Below are 23621 nucleotides of genomic sequence, written 5' to 3' on the forward strand. Positions count from 1 at the left end.
CATATGGGGGGAGATGGATGATAAAGAAAAAGACGTAAGTAAGTAAATTGTGTAGTATGATATATTTGTAAGTGCTGGGGAAATAATAAGAGTAAGGTTAGGGGAAATTGGGATGAGCAGGTTTTAAATTTGAATAAGGTGATCAGGTAATCTAATTGAGGTAACATTTGAAACAGAGACTTAGAGGAGGTGAAAGACTTTCCAGATGTCAGAATAAAGCATTCCAGCCTCTTTTTCTGCAAACGAGAGTCGAGAAATTAGGTAGTGGTAGCTGGTGGAAAGAGTGAAGTCAGGGGATTTTTTTGTTTTTGTGTTTTTTAAGTGGAGAAGTAACAGCATTTTGTTAGAAATAACAGTATGCTGGTAGGACTCAGTCTAGTAGAGATGGAACAATTGATACAGCAGAGAGACACAAGCATCACTGGAACACAGACTTGAGGAGCTGAGAGCAGGGAAGGAAAGCTAGTCCATGAGTGGGGAATGGTTGTAGGGAGGGACCTAGACAGTGTGTGAGGTGGATGGATGGTTTTTATAGCCAGTCCATTTGTTTGTGTATGTAACTTTGTCATGTCTGAAGTCTTCACATTTGTTAAGTCTTATGAAAGGAATTAGAATTTTTATAGTGTTATAGACGATTTTGTTAGCCAAGTAAAGCCCAGTTTTCTCTCTCTGTGTTTTGCAGGTTAATGCTATTTGTGACATTGTGACTTTCTCTCTTGCAAATGATAATGCCATAAAGGGCATCCATAAAAATGTAGCTGAATGAGTCTTATATAACTTCTTTGCAAAAGCAGTAATTATGGTTTTAAGATTGGGGGTGGACTACCAGTCATTAGAAAGTGGCACGAGGAGTTCCCATTGTGGCTCAGAGGTAGTGATTAGTATTCATGAGGATGGGGGTTCGATCCCTGGCCTTGCTCAGTGGGTTAAGGATCTGGAGTTGCTGTGAGCTATGGTGTAAGTCACAGACGCAGCTTGGATCCTGCATTGCTGTGGCTGTGGCATAGGCTGTCAGCTGCAGTTCCGACTCGACTCCTAGCCTGGAAACTTCCATGTGCAGCAGGTGAGGCCCTAAAGAAACAAAAAGAAAGAAAAAAGAAATTGAAGAGAGAATAGTCCTTGCCCTTTAGAAGCTCTTCTAATCAATTAGAAATCAGACTTGTGAAGTTTGTCATTACTATCCCAAGCTATATGCCTATTTGTAAAGTTTTACGCCCTGCTAGTATGAAGGCGTATTGGTTTTTCCTTATCTATTACCTACTTTCTAAACAGGGGTGAAACCACTGTAAGTGCCATTTGAAGTAAAGTAGTTCTACTCAGTAGCAAACTTTGAAGATTTGTTTTGTTTTTTACCAGGGGACAATTTTTAGATTGAGTGCTCATTAAAATAAAACACTGATATTCCCCCATTATTCTAAAATTTTTAATAGTATTATAGTAGTTTTTGCTTTCTTTATATTTATGTTGGAATATATAAATATGAATTGAAATACATTGGAATGAGTATAAAGGGAAGGGATGAATATATTTCATTTTAGTATATTTGTCATTTTGTTTTATTTTTGTTTTATTTTTTATATTTGTCATTCTGTTTTATTTTATAAAAAGAAAATACATTGCAGTCTATTTATTTAACAATTTTTAATATCTTTACTTATTCTGGGCATTTTGAACAGTCAAGTCGTTAGAATCTCTTTTCTTTACCACTGATTGTGGGCTTTCTCAGAACCAGATTCAGAATTTTTGTTTTGTATGGTTTTTTTTTTTCTTTTTTAGTTTAACCTTTTGCTATACTTTAACATCAGTTGTATGTTTTTGAGTAGTTTCTGCTCTAATATCTTTATAATTTACTAGTCCAGTATACAGTGTAACTGAAAGGAGTTTGTTAACATAATGCAGAAGGACCATATTGTACATCTGATGAATACTTAGTTTGTGTATATTTGATATCAAGGACAACAACCATGATCTCTTATCACATTGGCTCCCCCCCCCACTGATTCCCCCATTAATAAAGATCTGCCTTCCCACTATTTTTTTTCTTTTTTGCAGGTGAAATTTATTTATTTTTTATATTACTCCATGAATTTATTACATTTATAGCTGTACTTTTTTTTTTCTTTTTAAGGGCTGCACCCATGGCATATGGAGCTTCCTGGGCTAGGGGTTGCATCAGAGCTGTAGCTGCTGGCCTACGCTACAACCACAGCAACGTGGTATCCAAGCCATGTCTAAAACCTGCAGCTCACTGCAACGCCAGATCCTTAACCCACTGAGCAAGGTCAGGAGTCGAACCTACATCCTCGTGGATGCTAGTCAGATTCATTTCTGCTAGGCCACAACAGGAACTCCTGCCTTCCCCTTTTTAAAATTAGCTTTGCACTGGGAGTGTAAAGTTATCATCTCTAGAATTCCTTCAACCTGAGAGTGGGATCTAGTATAGTTTAGTGTAGTACTAGGATACTTATTATAAGGGGACTTCAGTTTTTTGAAAATTTGGGACCAGTGTTAGTCTCTTCTGATCTTGCCCTTAATCTTTCAAAATAGCCCTAAATAAAGCCAAAAGATTTTTAGGAAAATGGTGTGCTTTCCTCTAATGGTATCCTTTTTTATTCTTCTTTAGAAATTTAGAAAACAATTTTAAAATTTAAATTAGCCATTCTGTAGGTTTTAGGAAACGGGGTAAGATTTCTAGATATCTGTATTCATCAACTTGGTATGCTTTTTCTTTGTGAAGATAAATGGAAATATCTCCCTTTTTTCTTTCCCTAGACCAGAGGAAGAGTCTTCTTCATCCTCCAGTGATGAAGATGAGGATGATAGGAAACAGATTGATGAGCTGCTAGGAAAAGTTGTCTGTGTAGATTATGTTAGTTTGGATAAAAAGAAAGCACTATGGTTTCCTGCATTGGTGAGTAACTTCAGTATAAAAGAATGTAATTTTCAACTATATAAAATTCATCAAGAAAACAGCTGATTTTCTTATTTTTTTCTTCTTCCTTTTTTTCCTAACACTTGATTTTCTTACTAGTGTTTTTCATAGATACAAAATGGGAAAATGATTTTAGCATCATTCAGTTCACACAGAATTACTTTGAAAAGTGTTTCTGAGTGCAAAGAACTCTTGAAGTCATCCAAGAGAGGAAAAGTCTTGATAATTTTAGAGGCTAGATATGTTACACTGCTCAATTTTGGATAAAAATTCCTCATGCAAACTTTTAAAAAATTCTAAATCTACCGTGCAATAGATTGCAAAAGAAGTATAGAATCTTGTTTTCTGCTGTTGTCCACAAGTGATGTCTATTTGTCATCCCGTGCAGTGTACATTTTTTGTTCTTTATCTTGAATGCTTAGTTAAGTGTTATGCACAAAGTAAGTGCCTAGTAAATTCTTATAATTAAAACTAATGAGGGCAATTATTTTAATAAATATAAATACTTTATGCTCTCTTTATACCTCTGCATATATCCTTCTATCCATTCCACATTTATTGGATACCTGTTATGTGCAAGGATTATGCTAAGATCTTTATAAAGATTATGAGGTAGGTATTACTTATCCTCTTTTATTTTTTGTCTTTTTGCTTTTTCTAGGACTGCTCTTGAGGCATGTGGAGGTTCCCAGGCTAGGGGTCTAATTGGAGCTATAGCTGCCAGCCTATACCACAGCCACAGCAACGCAGGATCCGAGCCACATCTGTGACGTACACCACAGCTCACGGCAATGCTGGATCCTTAACCCACTGAGCTAGGCCAGGGATCAAACGCACAGCCTCATGGTTCCTAGTCGGATTCGTTAACCACTGAGCCACGACGGGAACTCCTACTTACCCTCTTTTAGAAATAAGAAAACTGAGTGTTAGAAGAGTTAAGTAACTTGTCAAGCTTTGGGTTAATGGTAACCTGAAAACTTAAATGTCAGTGTATGTGATCATTTCTTTTTTCCTAAAGCACTAAGATTATTTGTAAAAATTTCTTTTGAAAACTTATTTTAAAAGTTTTGTGTGTCTTTTTCTAAAACAATAGAAACATTAAATTGTTCACTTTGGTATTTTCAGTTTTAAAGATTCTCTCATCATAACTTTTTATTTTTTGTCTTTTTAGGGCTACATCTGCAGCATATAGAAGTTCCCAGGATAGGGGTCCAATGGGAGCTGCAGCTGCTGGCCTACACCACAGCCACAGCCTCATCTGCAAGGCTCATGGCAACACTGGATCCTTAACCCACTGTGTGGGGCCGGGGGTTGAACCCACATCCTCATGGATACCAGTTGGGTTTATTATTGCTGAGCCACAATGGAAACTCCTCTCACCATAATTTTTAAATAGTTTCCTTGATGATGAGAAAGCTATAAAGATTTACAGTATGGAAAAGTCAGTAATCTGCTCTGTCAGCCATTACATTGTTATTTTTTAAATCTTAGCATTATTGATATATATGATCCTCACCACAAATTTGAGATCTTTTGGACAGTGATGAATAATTTCTGTCAACTAGAGTGCGAAATTGTGTTCTAAATAAGTCTTGACATACTCATATTAATAATACTTGCATTTCTGTTTTAAAATTAGTGTTTATAAACTGAGTAAATTTTAACAAGTGTTCGATAACATCCTCATGTTAGAGAACAACTTCATACTCCTAGGAACTGTAAATAGCGACCATGTTTTGAGCATTTACCCTGGCCAGGCACTGTGCTACCTTATTAACAAAAGTACATAGTCTCATTTAATTGTAACTGAGGCTGAACATAGGTGGTATTTACCATCATTTTAAGGGGAGGAAATCTTAGCTTCCTTGACTCATGCAGTCCTCTTTTTCACTTTCCTTTGCCATTTCTCATCTTACTAATCTTTAAATGTTGTTTTTCAAGGTTCGGAATATATCACTCTGTATCTCTTTAGGGTGATCTCATCCCATTTGTAGCACTGGTTGCTAAGATAATAAACTGAAATGTCTGAGGGATCAAGAAAATCACGTGGGTAAATGGGATAAAATATTTAGTTCCTATAACAGACAGAAGAGTGAACCCACTTATTCACACACCATCCTCAGCACTGGCCAGAGCTATCATATGTGTGGTTTTCAAAACTCTAAGCTCATAAGAAAGAAAAAAATGGGTGATTTTGCCTCACAATTTTAGACAGAAGTTTGTCTTTTCAGCATCTCCCTTTGGCTGTCCTTTAGTCACCCCAAAATTTAATAAGCTCAAAACTAAATTTATTCTTTCCTCCCTTATTCCAGAACTTGACCCTTCTCCATTGTTTCCTCTCCCTGTGAATGACACCATTTGTATGCGGCAGTAACATAAGCATCCTATTCTCTCTCATCTCTCTACTTCCCCGATTACCTCTAGTATTCTCATTTCTTTAATTTGCCATTGCCAGCACTTTATGTCCAGGTCACTCTCTCCCACCTGGAAAATTTGCAGTAGCTTCATCTCTTGAAATTCTTGCCCTTCTCTGTCAATTTTCTTTATGACAGCAAAAGTAATTTGTAAAAATGAAGTTTTGTTATGACATTATCTTGTTGCAGATTCTTCCCTTAAAGATTTTAGATTTTATCTCAAGAATTAACATGGCCTACAAGACTGACAAATCTGAACTCTGCTTATCTCTCTCACTCAGCCCAGGTAGAAAGGTGGCCACGCTGACCTTCTTTTACTTCCTGGAGTGGGTTCTGCTTCTTGCTGTCTCGGACCCTTCCCATGATCTGTTTTCCTCTGCTTGTAGTACAGCCCATGCCATACACATGATACACATACATCCTTTGTCAAGCCAATTCCTACTCAGTTTTCAAAGCTGAACTTAAATGTTATGTCCTCAAGCAAGCGGTCCCTGACCACCTAGATAAGGACTTATCTCAATAACAAATTGTTTGTGCACTTTCTTGTCTTCACAACTGGAATACAGGCTCATTATCTCCACCTCTGTGCTCTAGTACAGAACCTTGATGAAATAGTTAATAGTTGTAGAGTGACTGGATGAATGAATGAACAAATATTAAGTATTTACTTGAGTTATTGAAATGACAAGAAAGTTTCTCTGGATGCTAATGCATTTAAAAGGCCTTCGTAGTGAATTATTTCGTAATGTCATCAACATTTGAGCAGTGCAGCTACAATTATGGAAATTGTCAACCTTTTAAAGACTGAATTAGAACTTACCTGTTTCCAGCTCAGCTCCTCCTAAACCTGTGGTGAGAAAACATGCCTTTATGTACCATCATGTCAATTTTCAGAGAGCTAATGATATAGTCTTTAAAACAAGTCTTATGTTCATTTAGCCCGCTTTTCATTTAAAAACATAACTATTGTTCTCAGTGTATGTAGTGGGCCACCTTGGGATTAAAGTAATAAAAATTCATAGGTGTCTTACATTAGTATTGCCTTTGGAAAGGCTTGCCTTATCCTTACATTAAATAACAGCTGAGGTGACTGCAAATAAAATAAATCTTATATAGACTCCAGGAAGGGGTCCACTTTAAAATGCTTTACTTCTTAAGAGTGGGTAGTATTAGGGAGAAACTTTAGTGTGTGTTAAAGTATGTATTTAAATGTAAACTGTAAGTAGAGAATCATCTCTGTTAAGGTTCTGATACCTGATCCTGTTTTGGCCTCTGTTATCCTGGCCATGCTGCAGACCCTTTGTTAGTAAGACTAGCTCTCCATCTTTTTCTACACTGATCCACTTTCATTCTTACTTTCTATTTCAGCCTGGGACTTGGTCCACAGCTTCAGGCTAGTCATAGCTACGATTCTACTTTCTGCACATGCCTGTGTCTAAAAACAGTATGGGTAATCTAGAGAGCTGGAAGGATATGGGATATAAATGTAAAATTATCTGTGTGTTCCCACATGTGTGTGTATAACTGTTTACCCTCAAACTAAAATTTGTTTTTAAATTTTAAGCTGAAACTATTTTTTAAAGGATTTAAATAGTTGATACTTATGTAACTATATATAAACATGCTTTTAGTTATCATCATTTCACACTTTTTTTCAAAGGTGGTTTGTCCTGATTGTAGTGATGAAATTGCTGTGAAAAAAGACAATATTCTTGTTCGATCTTTTAAAGATGGCAAATTGTAAGTATAATTCATTTGTTGTGAAAAGTAGGCAGTTTTTTTCCAAATTGGGATGGTAAATTATAAATTAGATATTTCCAATGACTTATGCTTTTTCCTTTTCATCATAAAGAATATTTTAGTGTATGATCATATTTCATGTTATCAAGTTAGTAGTCTTATAATAGGTCTTCTCTTGTTCATTTTAGTCTTTTCTAAACTAGACATTCAGTGCTAATTTGTTAGTATTTACCTGTGTAATAGCTGATGACTTGAGGAAAATTCAGTCTCTATACCATATCTAATACTTGATTGGTATATTAATTGATATATTTATTGTTTTTGAATGTCTAATAGGGCTTTTCTAAACATTTTAAATTATGTCTAAATGGGCGTAGTGATAGCTGTGTATAAATTGACTTCTGCGGTAGTCTGAGGGTTAAAAGGCGTTACTACAAATGTTTGCTAAGAATTAAGAAAGTGATTTTTCATGTAGAACTTTATTATTTTTTAGAACTTTTTTAGAGCTGAGTTATCAATTTCTGTGGCCTTTTTATAATCCTTTATTTTTTGAAGATTTTTATTTTTTCCATTATAGTTGATTTACAATGTTCTGTCAATTTCTGCTGTACAGCCTAATGACTCAGTTATATATATATACACGCACACATAGATACATACACATTCTTCTTCTCACATTATCCCCCATCATGTTCCATCACAAGTGACTGAATATAGCTCCCTGTGCTCTACAGCAGATCTCATTGCTTATCCACTCCAAATGCAATAGTTTGCATATACTAACCCCCAAATTCCACTCCATCCCACTGGCTCCCCTTCCCCCTTGGCAACCACAAATCTGTTCTCCACGTCCATGAGTTTGTTTCTTTTCTGTAGGTAGTTTCATTTGTGCCATGTATTAGATTCCAGATGTAAATGATATCATGTGGTATTTGTCTTTTTCTGACTTAATTCACTTAGTATGAGCCTCTGGTTCATCCATGTTGCTGCAAATGGCATTATTTTGTTCTTTTTAGTAGTTGAGTAGTATTCCATTGTGTGTATGTACCACACCTTCTTAATCCATTCATCTCTTGTTGGACATTTAGGTTGTTTCCATGTCTTGGCTGTTGTGAATAGAGCTGGAATGAACATAGGGGTACATGTATCTTTTTCAGTGAACGTTTTGTCCAGATAGATGCCCAGGAGTGAGATTGCTGGGTAATATGGTAGTTCTATATTTACTTTTCTGAGGTACCTCCATACTGTTTTCCATAGCGGTTGTACCATTTTACATTCCCACCAACAATGTAGGAGGGTTCCCTTTTCTCCACATCATCTCCAACATTTGTTATTTGTTGACTTGTTAATGATGGACATTCTGATTTGCATTTTTCTATAATTAGTGTTGTTAAGCATTTTTTCATGTGACTTTTGGCCATCTATATGTATCTTCTTTAGAAAAATGTCTTTTCAGGTCTTCTATTCCTTTTTCGATTGGGTTGTTGGGGGTTTTTTTGCTGTTGAGTTGTATAAATTGTTTGTATATTTTAGAGATTAAGCCCTTGTTGCATTTTGAAACTATTTTCTCCCATTCCAAAGGTTGTCCTTTTTTTTCTTAATATTTTTTTTTTATGGTTCCCTTTGCTGTGCAAAAACTTTTGAGTTTGATTCAGTCCCATTTGGTTTTTTTTTTTTTTTTTTTGTCTTTTGTCTTTTCTTTTTGTTGTTGTTGTTGTTGTTATTGTTGCTATTTCTTGGGCCGCTCCCGCGGCATATGGAGGTTCGCAGGCTAGGGGTTGAATCGGAGCTGTAGCCACCGGCCTACGCCAGAGCCACAGCAACGAGGGATCCGAGCCGTGTCTGCAACCTACACCACAGCTCACTGCAACGCCGGATCGCCGGATCGTTAACCCACTGAGCAAGGGCAGGGATCGAACCCGCAACCTCATGGTTCCTAGTCGGATTCGTTAACCACTGCACCACGACGGGAACTCCCCCATTTGGTTTATTTTTGTGTTTATTTCTATTGCTTTGGGAGACTGACCTAAGAAAACATTTATATGGTCAATGTCAGAGGATGTTTTGCCTATGTTCTCTTCTAGGAGTTTTATGGTGTTTTGTCTTATGGTTAAATCTTTAAGCCATTTTGAGTTTAGAAAATCCATTTATTTTATATTTTTCCTTATTGGGAGACTATATTTTGCTGTTTGTGCTTTCAAGTTCTGAAAAGTGATTTTTAAAAACAACCTATGAAACCTACTTCCACAAAATGGAGATAGTCAGAAATTTGAACACTGAAATTGAATACTGATTTGGTGACATTAAGAAATTATTGTAAATTTTAAAATATGTGATAATGTTATGGCTATATTTTTAAAAGAATTTTCTTTTAAAGCTCCATAATGAAATATTATAAATCAAATTGTGTAATACCTGGGATTTGCTTCAGAATAATCCAGGTGGGGTGGGAGGTAACAACTAGAGGTATAAATGGCTCTGAGTAAATGCTTATTGTAGGTGAGTGGTGGATGTGTGGGAGTTCATTGTACTGTTAACACTATCTACTTTTGTATATATATGAAACTTTTTCGTTTTTGTTTTTGTTTTTTGTCTTTTTAGGCCCACACCCGAGGTATATGGAGGTTCCCAGGCTAGGGGTCTAATCGGAGCTGTAGCTGCTGGCCTACTCCACAGCCACAGATATGTCCAATCCAAGCTGAGTCTGCGACATACACCACAGCTCATGGCAATGCCGGATCCTTAACCTACTGAGCAAGGCCAGTATCGAACCTGCGTCCTCATGGATGCTAGTCAGATTCATTTCCACTGCACCACGACGGGAACTCCATGTATTTGACACTTTTAAATAAAAAGTTTTTTTTTAAAAGGTAGGTCTTGAAAAATGTATTTGGAATAATGTCTAGGCTTTTGTAGATCTGTTGACACAAATCAAATGCAGAAAAGCTGAATGATGATTTATTAGTGTAAAACAGGAAATAAATGTAACATATGATAGAACTTCTCATAGTTGCTTGCATCTGACCCTTCCTAATGGTTGCTAAATTCTGTGAAAGACCCTAAATTACATACCAGAAGTTTGCTTGTTAACCTGGAATTCAGTTTTAAAAAAATTGTTAAAAGAGCATTTTACATTATATATAGTACATTTTCTTCCAATCTTTAATTTGGTAATTTCTTGTGATTATCTCAAGAAAGATAATGATAGCAAATTCTTACTATTGGACATACTTTTTATTGGATTAATGCATTCTGCTATCCACACATTTTAATTTATTATTTTCAGCATTTTAGTATTTTTAGTATTGCATTTAACCTGGGGATTATTGGATATTTCAGAATACCTTGTTTATAAAATATCTCTTAAGGCAGGGGCCTTCAGTAGATGATTAAGTATTTGAACACCCTGCCTAGCATTTTATTTGGGACTTGCAACTATGTGTGCCATCATTTTCATTATAAATGTCAGTATTCCCATGTTTTCAATATCTTTCTGTGGTAGGTAAAGGACTCAATTAATCTCTGTTATGTTTTTGTGCATTTTTTTCCTTTAAAATTAAAAAAATACATATAGTACTTCAGTACCAAGAAAGGATGTTCATGAAATTACTAGTGACACTGCACCAAAGCCTGATGCTGTATTAAAACAAGGTAAGGATGATCTTGGAACAAATTACACTTAATTTAAAAAGTAATGAAATATTTCTGAAGATTAAATATTCTTTTGCTCCTAAGTTGTTTTTAACTCTTTGAAGTTACATTTGGTTCTATGTGACTTATACTTTTGTAAACCCATGCATCTTGTTATTATAGGTATTCTTTTTTTTTTTCAGCTTATAATTGGTACAGTAATCTAAAAATGGGAAAGAATAGAAGTTCCTGTCGTGGTTCAGTGGTAACAAACCCAACTAGTAACCGTGAGGACACAGGTTCCACGCCTGGCCTCGCTCAGTGGGTTAAGGATCCGGCATTGCCCTGAGCAGTGGTTTAAGTCTCAGATGTAGCTCAGATCCTGCGTTGCTATGGCTATGGCATAGGCAGGCAGCTACAGCAAGCCTGTGACCTTACATATGCCACTTTTATGGTGTGGCCCTAAAAAGATATAAATAAATGAATAGATAGGTAGATAAATGAATAAAAGAAAGAAAGAACAAGATATCATCAACCTTTTCCTATAGTCTGGCTTTTGCCTAGTAACTAAAATATTAGTTCTTGAAGATGGTAGAAACAGGAATCAAAGTAATTTTGATTTGACATTTTTTATAATATAATAATAGTTATATTTATGGAGGTATATGCTATAGTTGCATTTCTGACTTGATTTTTGGCATTGTAAATAGCTGTTTATTTTTTCTTTGCCCATGTTCATCAGATCAAATAATATGCTATGTAGACTGATTAAAAAATTATCAGGAATTTATGGTTTAGAATTTATTTCCATGTGTTGTAAAGTGAGAATAACTGTGTAGCTAATTTTAATTTAAGCTAATTGTTAGCATAATTTTAATTCATGTTTAACTAGAAATGTAGAGGACATATTTATGGCATATTTTCAGGTATTGTATGTTTATTACTCTATTCCTGGCATATAATACTGTTTAATAATGCTTTTGTATGTGTGTGTGGTTTTAGGACCACACCTGCAGCATGTGGAGGTTCCCAGGCTAGGGGTTGAATCAGAGCTGTAGCCATTGGCCTACACCACAGCCACAGCAATGCCAGATCCAAGTCGTATCTGTGACCTACACCACAGCTCAGGGTGGTGCCAGATCCTTAACCCACTGAGTGAGGCCAGGGATCGAACCTGCCTCCTCATGGATGCTAGTTAGATTCATTTCCACTGAGCCATGATGGGAAATCCACTAATCTTTTTTTTGGTAAAATGATTAACGATTTACCTAAAAGTGTTTTTTACTAGGCACTCTTTAATTTTTGTTTAAAAAGCAAGAAAATTGACCCTTTCTCTTGTCTTGTTTGAACCTAAGTCACCTTCAAATGGTAGCAGTTTTGCCATCTATAAAATGGGTGCCTAATGCTAAGACTGTTAAGGTTAAATGAGTTGCTAAATGGAAAGCAAGTTAGCACGGTGCCTGGCACATAGCATACACTTCATAAATGTCACTGGTGGCAGCACAGTAGGTTTTATTTATCTTGTTATTATTGTTAGACAAATCAGTTGTCTTAATTTCTCCACTTGATACAGTTTATGGTCTCTTTCCAGCCTTTGATCAGGCACTTGAATTTCACAAAAGTAGAACTATTCCTGCTAACTGGAAGACTGAATTGAAAGAAGATAGTTCTAGCAGTGAAGCAGAGGAAGAAGAGGAAGAGGAAGATGATGAAAAAGAAAAGGAGGATAACAGCAGTGAAGAAGAGGTGAGTAAAAATAGTAAATGCCTTCTAAAATGAAGCACAGTTGGGTTTCCTCTGTGAGTTAGGATATGGCATAAATCATTAATCATTTAAAATATTTTTAGTATGAGAAGTATTTCATTATACAATTGTACTTGTGCTATTCATCATAATCAAGCTGTTTGCTTGCTTACCTTAGAAATGTGATCTTGAGAAATTAAAAATATTAAGTATAATTATCCCAATAACCTCAAAAATATTTCTTAGTCTTTATAATATGTATAAATGTCAAATCAATATGTTGTACACCTGAAATTAATGGAATATTTTATGTCATCTGTACTTCAATTTAAAAAAATAAAAAGAGGAGTTCCCGTTGTGGCACAGCGGAAATGAATCCTACTAGTATCCATGAAGGATGCAGGTTCAATCCCTGACCTTGCTCAGTGGGTTAAGGATCTGGCATTGCCGTGAGCTGTGGTGTAGGTCACAGACTGGCTCTGATCTGACATTACTGTGGCTGTGGTGTTGGCCAGCGGCTATAGTTCCTATTCGACCCCCAGCCTGGGAACCTCCACATGCCATGGGTGCGGCCCTAAAAAAGCTTAAAAAAAAAAAAGAAAGAAAAAATGTTTCTTCATCTTGCTGTGCTTTTGGTTTATCAGAGGATTAACGTTATACCCACCAAATACAGCAGAACTCTACTTTTTGTTTACTTTTTACCATCATGAAGACAATTGTCACCTCATACAATGTTTACATTTGCATATTTTCTTAAATTGCATCTTCCATCTAGTATTAAAGGAATAATCAAACACCTAAAGATTAATATATCTTTGATTCAGAGAATCTTAAATGACTTTAATAGAAATAGGTAGTTCTAATTAGATAAGTAAGACCTACCTATGAACTTAATGGATCACGGAGCTAAATTAGAATTTATTGTAGCTGGTACTTGAGGTTTAGCAACGACAAGTACTGAGAAAGGATGTCCTTAGTATTACTAGTGACACTGTACCTCTGTACCTCTTGTACCACAATGGCTGGTGGAACTACTTTATGGAAGTTATTGGAAGAATTGTACACATAGTGAAAGCTACTATACGTGACATGTAGTCAATTTTATTTAATGTTTTTAGGAAACTGAGATAAGTTAATGTCAATATGTAATATTTTAGGTAAGTTATAAAATTCTGCCCTTTAACTGTAGTGAACAACTAATAATGAAACAGGATTGTTTTAGAGTTTATGTTTTATAATATAGTGATCTAGTGAGTTCCTTTTGTGGCTCAGTGGGTTAAGCACCCAACTAGTATCCATGAGGATGTGGGTTCAGTCCCTGGCCTCGCTCAGTAGGTTAAGGATCCGGTGTTGCTGCGAGCTGTGGTGTAGGGTGCAGTTGCAGCTCAGATCTCGAATTGCTGGGGCTGTGATGTAGGCCAGCAGCTGCAGCTCCGATTTGATCCCTAGCTGGGGAATGTCCATATGCCCTGGGTACAGCCCTAACAAGTGGGGAGAAAAAGAAGTTAGAGTGATCTATAATGATAGCACGTAGTGTAAAAGTTTCCCAGGCTTCAGTCTTTTCCCCTACAAGTTTCTATTTAAAATGCTAAAATAAGCAATCAGCCCTCTTTCTTAACGTTTCCTCAGTGGCTTCTCATCATTCTGAAATTCAAGCGTCACTGTTAGACCCTCCCTTTATAGTCCAACCCCTGCCCTTTCTTTCATCAGTTCTCTTGGTATATCCTCCTACTTTGAACTTTATACTGTAGAAACATCAAATTACATACCTTGTTTCTACTCAACTTTGCACAGACAATACCTCTGCCTACAGTGCCCTTCCCTTCCCCCTAGTAAGCCTGACACACTCCTGTTCAGTTGGGGTTTTTTGGTTTGCTTTGGGGAGGGGGTGTGCGCTGCACCCTCGGCGTGCCGAAGTTTCCAGGCCAAGGATCAAACCCGTGCCACAGCAGTTAGCCAAGTCAGAGCAGTGACAACACTGGATCCCTAACCCACTGAGCCACCAGGGCACTCTCTGTTCAGTTTTTTAAACCCAACTTACATACCCCTTCTGTAAAGTGAAACTTTCTGTGAACCATCATCTTCTTCACCTCAGGAAAAGTTGACCACTCAGTTTGCTAGTCTGAACTACTACCTTATAGAGATTTTTTTTGTGATTGTGTGTGTGTGTGTGTGTGTGTGTGTGTATACACACATACATACATGTATTTTCTATTTATTTTCTCCCCTTCTAATCTATAAACTCCTCAAGGGTAGGAACTCTGTCTTACTGGTACTCATTCTTGTAGTATCTATCATAGTGTGCAGCATGTAACAGATGATCAGTAATTATTAGTTACCAAATCTTTTGTTGCTTAGATTTATGGTTATAGTTTATGGTTTCAACAATTTGGTTTTCTGTTTCAACAATTTTTTAAATACAAACTTTACTTGAAATTTTTTGCAATAGGAATTAGATTGGCAATCTAAACATTTTTTAATGTTAAATACAAACTTCACTTAAAAGTTTTTGTAACAGGAATAAGTTGGCAGTTTTATGAAAGTCAAAGATTGTACCATGGGGGCATTTAAGATAATATCTAGAAAACATATTTCCTTAGAACTTAGATCTGACTACTTACTAAAACCCAGCATACATTTAAATTGAGAAATATAGATTTATCATAAGCAAATTAATAATTACCATTTGTTCTTCTCAGCCCAACTTGTAAACATAATACCTTATCAACATGAGATTTTGTTGATTTTAATTTCCTTCCTTTTCTCTACTAGGTTTTAAAATAGAGGCAAATCTTAAACAGTGGCACGGGACATGAATTTTAAAATTAAAAATGATATATTTAGGCTCTCAGTTGAAAAGTATGCTCCTAAGTTTTACTATTTAGAAAAACATTTGTTTCAACCAGAGTAACTGTAAAGCCTAGGTGTATATTTGGAATCACTTCCTCTGCAGTTACTCCTGATCCTGTTCTATAATGGCAGCACCATCACTTATTTTTCTTTGATTTGATTCAGCACCTTGCATAGTGCCTGCACTAATGGTGCTCATTAAATGTTTGTTGAATGGATGATAGTCACTGAATTGACGAGTTCCTCAATCTCACCTACTACCCTGCTCCTTGCAGGTTGCTTCAGGACCAGCTCCCTACTGCCACAGCCCCTGGCCACAGCAGCAAGAAGCTAGTCCCTCCCTTGTAATTGATAAAACGGGGAACTATTTTATTACTTGAAGATTTCCCTAAGTCTGAATCTTCAGGTATTGTAGATCAAGTTTGTTCCCCACTTTACTGACTTTATAAGCTCGAAGTACTATACAGTGGGGCTGTCTGTAATGAAGGATATTTGTAGTTATAGCTTGAGGAGCAATAATAGAGTCAGTTTTGATGGTAAACCCTGACCCAGTTTAATGTAAGTGAGAATAGGTCTTCTTTGAGCCTGTGACCCTCTTTTAAATAATAGATCTCTGATATGGTAAAAAGTTCATTAACTGTCTTGCTGGTCTCATTTCTTATATGAACATTTACATTTGGGATTGTCACTATTGAGATACCTTTTAGGACATATTTCTCTGTAAAGCATAAAATGTCTAGACTTTCTGGCTTTGAATGGCTTAATATTGAATATTTTTTATGTGGTAAAAATCCTTTGAAATATTGTAGCGAGTATTAGTCTTTGCTGTTGGTAGGAAATCTGCATGTTCTATTAAAATACTTAACTGAGGGAAATAATATTCTATTCTTCTGTAATTAAAATTAGGAAGAAATAGAACCATTTCCAGAGGAAAGGGAGAACTTTCTTCAGCAGTTGTACAAATTTATGGAAGATAGAGGTGAGTGTTTTTTCTTTTATTCATCACTAATGTAGATATCAGATAATGAATATTTTAATTAATATTTTACAAATAAGGATTCTGGAATTCCCATGTGGCTCAGCAGAAACAAATGTGACTAGTAACCATGAGGACTCAGGTTTGATCCCTGGCCTCACTCAGTAGGTTAAGGATCCAGCATTGCCCGTGACCTGCGCTGTAGGTTGCAGACACAGCTCAGATCTGGTGGTGTTATGGCTGTGGCGTAGGCCAGCGGCTACAGCTCCTATTCGACCCTTATCCTAGGAACCTTCATATGCCACGGGTGCGGCCCTAAAAAGACAAAAAAATAAAAATAAGAATTCTGTTAAGTTTCATGTCACTAGTAATCATGGCCATCTTTTTGATTACCAATATCACCAGCACCCTAATATTAGTGTCTGTCACATAGTAAGTAGAATGTGGAATTTTACAGTATTTTGATGGATATTATGGCCATGGACCCACACATGCCTGTGTTTTGTCCTATCTATAACCCCTACCCATCCATGGGATCCCAAAGAACTCATAGCAGAACAATAGCAGAATGGGAATCAGAGTACCATTTTATTTGAGCCTGTAGATGCCTGTAGAAAAGCCTCTTTCTCTAAAATCACTGTTTGCTCTATTCAGGATGTGTGTGTGTTTGGTATGTAAGTGAGGGAGAGAGAGACAGACAGACAGACACCATACTCTAGATGGCCCATAGGTCTTATGACCCAGTCACATTAGAACTAAGGACACCATTAAACTATCCATAGAGAAAGGAGACAGAGTCTTAAGATGAGCCTTGCCTTAGCTTATTGAGTCTCCTTTTGTGGTTTAAGAAATGTAAGCATTGAGGGGAGGAGGAATGAGTATAACAATAACTTTTAATTTGTAGTTAAAATAAATTTTAATTTATAACAGTGATGACCTAGTCCTCCAGTAACTTTGACCCTGTTACTTTCTTGCTTATCTGCTGTTCGGAGGGTAGTTTTTCCTTTCCTGGGAAGATGCTGGAAAGGGAGTGGCCAGAGGCAGACAGCTTTCTAGCTTAACGAGGACAAAATGAATGAATAATACTTGGAAATGCTACTACCCTCTGTGAATTCATGCTTTTATAATCCAGTTTTGTATTGTTGATGAGTTGTAGCTGGCTCAGTCTTCTTTTGCTCTCATAAATGATAGTGGCTAATACAGTGTAGGTATCTCTTTATTCTTTGATATGAAATGTCCTTGATTCCTCTTTTATTTATTTGTATGAATGGAAGCTTAGCCCAAGAAGGTAAGGCTTAAGGCTATGTGTTAAGCTTTTTTATTTTTTTTTATGAGTAAAATCTAATATTAGAAAAGAGTGAAAAATACAGTTATGCCAATCATATATTTCTTAGGAAGGGCCATAGGTTATATATCTTTATCCTATTATTTCCTCTACCATATTCTAATCATTTGATAGTTTATAGTGTCTTTCTCCTACATTTTCACATGTTATAATGAAACAACACTATAGCTTTACTCTAGAGTCATTGTTTAGAGCAGTAGTAAATTAGTAAAATACAATGAAAGTAGCATAAAATAATTGTCATTGTGAAGTAGTTGCCCATCAAATATCTTGACACTTTCTTCAGTTCTGTCAACTTTGTTACCCTAATTTTTAAAAATGTTTTGTTGGTATTTTATTTTGTTTCATTTAATATTTATTCTTTTTCTCATCAGGAGTTTGAAAGTGGAATAAAATCATATAAATAAGGTTTCAAAAATCTGGTGGGAGTTCCGTTGTGGCTTAGCAGTAATGAACTTGACTAGTATCCATGAAGATGTTGGTTCAGTCCCTGGCCTCACTCAGTGCCTTAAGGATCCCTTGTTATCATGGGCTGTGGTGTGGGTCACAGATGCAGCTTAGATCCGTGTTGATGTGGAGTAGGCTGGCAGCTGCAGCTCCACCTCAGCCCTTTGCCTGGGAACTTTCTGTGCCGTGGGTGCAGCCCTAAAACAAAACAAAACAAAACAATCTAGTATAAGGAAAAAAAAATTTTTTGTCTTTTTTTGGCCACCTCATGGCATGTGGAGTTCCCATGCCAAGGATCAGATCCAAAGCTGCAACTGTGGCTCAGATCCTTAACCCTCTGTGCTGGGCTTGGGATTGAACCTGCATCCCAGCACTCCCAAGACAACGCCAATCCCATCATACCACAGCAGGAACTCCAAGAAAAAATTTTTAATAAAATGGGTTTAAGTAGTAGACATGTTTTTGATTAACAAGGGATTTTTTTTTCATATGCATACTTTGCACTATGTATATTTGCTGGAAATATATGAATCTTTTCAAAATTTAAATTTAAAATGTAGCATGGTTCTAGTAGTTCCCGCTGTTGTGCAACAGGATTGGCAGTGTCTGGGGAGCACTGGGATGCAGGTTCAATCCCCAGCCCAGCATAGTGTGTTAAGGATCTGGTGTTGCCATAGCTGCGTCTTCGGTCACAACTATGGCTCAGATCTGATCTCTGGCCTGGGAACTCTATATGCCTTGGGGCGGCCAAGAATGAATGAGTGAATGAATGAATAAATAAATAAATAAAATGTACCATGGTTCGAATATATTTTCTGTTTTCTTTAACAGGGACACCTATTAACAAACGACCAGTACTTGGATATCGAAATTTGAATCTCTTTAAGTTATTCAGACTTGTACACAAACTTGGAGGATTTGATAATGTAAGTATTACTGTCAGAAGTGAAACATGTTTTTCATGTAACATGTTTTCTCATCTAAAAATTATCTGAAATTATCCACTAATAAAAACCTAAGAAAAGGAAAAGAAACAGAACTAGCTTCCTTAGACCAAATTTAAATTTAGTTAAATATTTTTAAAAATGAGCTTTCTGATTTACTGTTAAATTTTTGTCAAACGACCATAAACTACTTGAGTCATAGCACAACTATGTTGGTGGAAATTATTTCTTTCGTGTCTCTTTTCTATTAGACTGTAAGGTCCTTGAGAACAGAGTTTTTGTTTTTGTTTTTGATTTTTTGCCTTTTAGGGCTGCACCCGAAGCATCTGGAAGTTCCCAGCCTAGGGGTCCAGTCAGAGCTATGGCTGCTGGTCTACACCACAGCCACAGCAGTGCTGGATCCCTCACCCACTGAGCAAGGCCAGGGATCGAACCTGCCTCCTCATTGATACTAGTTGGATTCTTTTCTGCTCCACATGAAGGGAACTAGCCAGAGGTTGGTTTTTCATTCTTTTAACATTCTTTTTATCCTTTTCTGACCTGGGCCACTTCACCCCTCCTTAGGCAATCTTGTGGTCCCCTGTTCCTGGGAGGTGACCATATTGATTCCGAACTTAGTGTGGACACCTTATGGGCTTAGCGAACTGCAGCCTAGAACTCCTGGGCTCAAGCGATCCTCAGCCTCAGCCTCCTGAGTAACTGGGACTCCAGGTGCGCATCACTGCACCTGGTCTTTTTATCCTTAATCTCTACCACTGTGCAGTAGATACATATATATAATGCATTATTTATATAATATATATATAATGCACTCTTTACATATATATATATATAACATGTGTGTATATATACACATAAATATATATGCAGAAAATCTTTGTTGAACTGAAGAAATTATTGATTTATTAGCTTTTAAGTTTTATGGGAAATCATTTGTCATTAAAAAATTTTTATCTGTGTCTTTTCATTAAGATTTTGATTAAGGAATGTGGATGTTTTCTTTACTGTAGCAGGGTTTATTTAAAAGTTAAGTGGCCTAGTATTTTAACATTTGTAATTCTCTCAGATTTGTCAGAATACCAAAACTTACTTTAAAACCATTATTATAAATCAAATTTTTGATTTAGAATTTATCAAGATTGATATTTTTCATCTTTTGAGACTTGAACCAACAAATATAAAAACATATATGGGAGTTCTCTTCATGGCTCAGCGGTAATGCACCTGACTATTATCCATGAGGATGCAGGTTTGATCCCTGGCCTCACTCAGTGAGCTAAGTGTTGCTGTGAACTGTGGTGCAGGTCCCAGACATGGCTTGGACCCCCCATGGCTGGGGTGTAGGCTGGCAGCCACAACTCCGATCAACCCCTGGCTTGGGAACTTTCATATGCTGCTGGTGTGGCCCTAAGAAGACTAAAGTAAAATAAATAAAAATAAAAACATATGTTTGTATTTATGTATATGTTATTTATCAAAATTTTATTATATTCCCACATTTTAGTTTGGGAGTTTTCATTTCACTTTGTCCTTTAGATTGAAAGTGGAGCTGTTTGGAAACAAGTCTACCAAGATCTTGGAATCCCTGTCTTAAATTCAGCTGCAGGATACAATGTTAAATGTGCTTATAAAAAGTAAGTCCCTGTACTTGATATAGCTATATTCAATATTTTACCTAGAAAGCTGGTTGGAATTTAACTGAGGCTAATAATTTCTTTTAAGAAGAAATCAGTTAAATTTTACTTAGAGCAGCCACTCTATAATAAATAGTGTTTCCTAGAGTGTATTCATGAATACTGGATCTATGGGATAGTCTGTGAAGAAAGTTTTTGTGACCAAGTATGTTTGGAAAGTACCGTGTCAAAGTTAAAATGCCAAAGTTCTGCCAGTTGTTTGCTCTTTGTGTCCTCGGACCATTTATTTATTCTCTCCAACCTGGGTTTCCTCATTTGTAAAATGGGACAATACTGTTTGCCTCACAGGATGATTGAGTGAAATTTTAGCTGTACTAAGAGGTCCAGTGCCTGGCATAGAAGAAATGCTCAACAAATAGATGTCATTTACTAAAACTTCTGATAGCTACTGTTGTTACAGTTACTGCATTTAAGACTATGACTGTCTTTTCACTTTTAGCATAGCTTTTTTTTTTTTTTCTAATGGTCGCACTCGTGGCATGTGGAAGTTCCTGGGCCAGGGACTGAATCCCAGCTGCAGCTGTGACCTACGCCACAGCTACAGCAGTGTGGATCCTTTAACCCACTGTGCCAGGCTGTAGATTGAACCTGCACCTCTGCAGTGGCCTGATCCACTGCATTTGGATTCTTAACCCACTGTGCCACAGCAGGAACTCTTTAGCATAGTTTTTTTAGCAAATTTCTTTTTCTTTGAAAAATGTTCCTGTTTGAGGAAAAAAAAGTGAGAAGAACCAAACTAGAATAAATCAGAATATTAAGATGGCTCAATAGCTGAGAACTTAAACAGAAGAAATGAACACATATTTTAAAAACCACAACTCTACAGTAACATTTCCAAATGTTTTCCCAAATATAACTGCTTTTCATGTTTCTAGATACTTATATGGTTTTGAGGAGTACTGTAGGTCGGCCAATATTGAATTTCAGATGGCTTTGCCAGAGAAAGTTGTTAACAAGCCATGTAAGGAGTGTGAAAATGTAAAAGAAATAAAAGTTAAGGAAGAAAATGAACCAGAAATCAAAGAAATAAAGATTGAAGAGGAGGAGAATGTAATACCGAAAGAAGAAAAGCCTACTGAAGAGGGTATTGAAAGAAAGGAAAATATTCACCCCTCTCTGGTAAATAGGATACTGTTAATAGTCCTTTGCCTTCTTTGGTACATTTTCTACATTCTCTGTGAAGTTTTCTAGTTAATTTATTATATAATTTCATCCTTTGCTGTTCAAGAATTTTCTTCATTAAGTGCTATTTTTGTATTTAAAATAGCTGTTAGCTATTTTTGCCTACTGTTTTAGGAATAGCAGGAGTTTCTTAAAATAATAACTTTCTCAGTATTAGTATTGGTTAGTACCTCCTTTTGCTAACAAATAATGGAATTAGGTCGACAATTTTTATCTTTATTGGTTAGTTCCTCTGATCTTTTTCTAGGGAGGTAAAAAGAATTTATTAGACTCTATACCTACACAGTCTGATCAGGAAAAAGAGATTAACATGAAGAAAACAGAAGAAAATGAAAATCTGGAAGATAAAGATGATGAGACAACTGGGATAGATGAATCCCTCAGCATAAAGGTAGAAGCTGAAGAAGAAAAAGCAAAATCTGGGTAAGAAATTTGTTTTTGGTTAAGATGCATTTTGGCTGAATGAATTCTTATAATTTGCTCTTTGTGTGTGTGAATGAGTAAATTTGATTGACAAAATAAGTAATTGAGTAATTTTAATTTTCATTTATTATGTAAATAGTATTCGCCTCCCTCAGAGACCCTACTAATGCAAATTTATAGCCAAAGATCATATTTTTGATTCATTATTCTTGCTCTCATCATGGAAATTTATAAAATTTTGAGCTAGGAAGAAACACTTCTGAATGCATTAACCTGCTGGATAATGAGATAATATAAATTTGGGAATATGACTTTCTCCAATGTTTATAGATGGTATGTTGGCTGTAGATTCTGAGAGTTGTTGGCATTTCTAAGGCAAAAAATAAGAGTGGAAAAGTGCTAATAATTAGTACTAATAATAAAAAAGCAAAAATGTTGTATTTTATATGATAGTAACATTCACTTGTTTTGGTCAGTTTGGAATAATGAATTATTTAGCAATGTAATTATGTACTAACAGTAAACCCTGGATTTATAGGTGACCTTTGGCATCTCATCTTATTTCCGAGGTTTAAAAAACCCAAACATCCCCATTATTAGTGATTATTTTAAATAAGTACAACGAAATATTATTTTTATCATTTTCGTATTTTTCTAGAATTTTGCCACAGGATGCAGACAAGCAGGACAGAGAAAAAAACATGCTTAAATGAATATAGTAAAAAGTGTTTATTATATCTTGATGTAATAAACAAACACACAAATGTGTGTTTCAAGCACTCCTTACTGATATTGAAACTTATTTAAACTCTTAAGAAACTTAGTAAATATTCAGCTTTTTGCCTAAAACCTCTTGCTTATTTTAGTGTTCTAAAATTTTGGCCATAGCATGCAAATAAACATGGAAAAACAAAACTGGGTTTAGCGATATATAGTGTGTTTGTTCATTACACTTGGTTATATTTCTGTGTGTAAAATGTACATTTAAAGCATTCTTGCTGCTACTTGGAGACTATTTCAATATTAAGAAATTTAGTAAGGATTCCGCCTCTTGCCTAAAAATCTGATTTTTAATCTGCAGATATTTCTGGAGCATCTACTGTGTGGAAAGCTCTGTGATAAGCTTATATTTTCTCTTTGTTATGAATAATTTTCTTTCTTTTTTTACGTGGCCACACCTGTGGCATATGGAAGTTCCCAAGCTGCGGGTCGAATTGGAGCTTCAGCTGCAGGCCTGTGCCACAGCCACAACAACATGGGATCTGAGCCGCATCTGACCTACACGGTAGCTTGCAGCAACA

At 36.1% G+C, this 23621-nt stretch overlaps 1 protein-coding gene across 6 annotated transcripts in view; it reads left to right on the forward strand.

The window, feature by feature from the left end:
• Positions 1 to 23621, forward strand: part of ARID4B (AT-rich interaction domain 4B) — a 157877-nt gene that overhangs the window by 87262 nt on the left and 46994 nt on the right. For all 6 annotated transcript variants that reach the window (XR_002338970.1, XR_002338969.1, XM_021074399.1 and 3 more), the window contains exons 8-16: positions 2773 to 2911; positions 7007 to 7086; positions 10661 to 10737; positions 12308 to 12462; positions 16216 to 16288; positions 18909 to 19003; positions 20558 to 20655; positions 21591 to 21834; positions 22145 to 22320. Coding sequence is in view for 4 of the 6 variants with exons in the window: in XM_021074399.1 (XP_020930058.1) it covers positions 2773 to 2911; positions 7007 to 7086; positions 10661 to 10737; positions 12308 to 12462; positions 16216 to 16288; positions 18909 to 19003; positions 20558 to 20655; positions 21591 to 21834; positions 22145 to 22320 (1137 nt within the window). In the remaining 2 variants the exon portion in view is untranslated. The remainder of the gene's footprint in view (positions 1 to 2772; positions 2912 to 7006; positions 7087 to 10660; positions 10738 to 12307; positions 12463 to 16215; positions 16289 to 18908; positions 19004 to 20557; positions 20656 to 21590; positions 21835 to 22144; positions 22321 to 23621) is intronic.

The sequence above is a fragment of the Sus scrofa genome, chromosome 14 (genome assembly GCF_000003025.6).
Source record: "Sus scrofa isolate TJ Tabasco breed Duroc chromosome 14, Sscrofa11.1, whole genome shotgun sequence".
Taxonomy (NCBI): Eukaryota; Metazoa; Chordata; class Mammalia; order Artiodactyla; family Suidae; genus Sus; species Sus scrofa.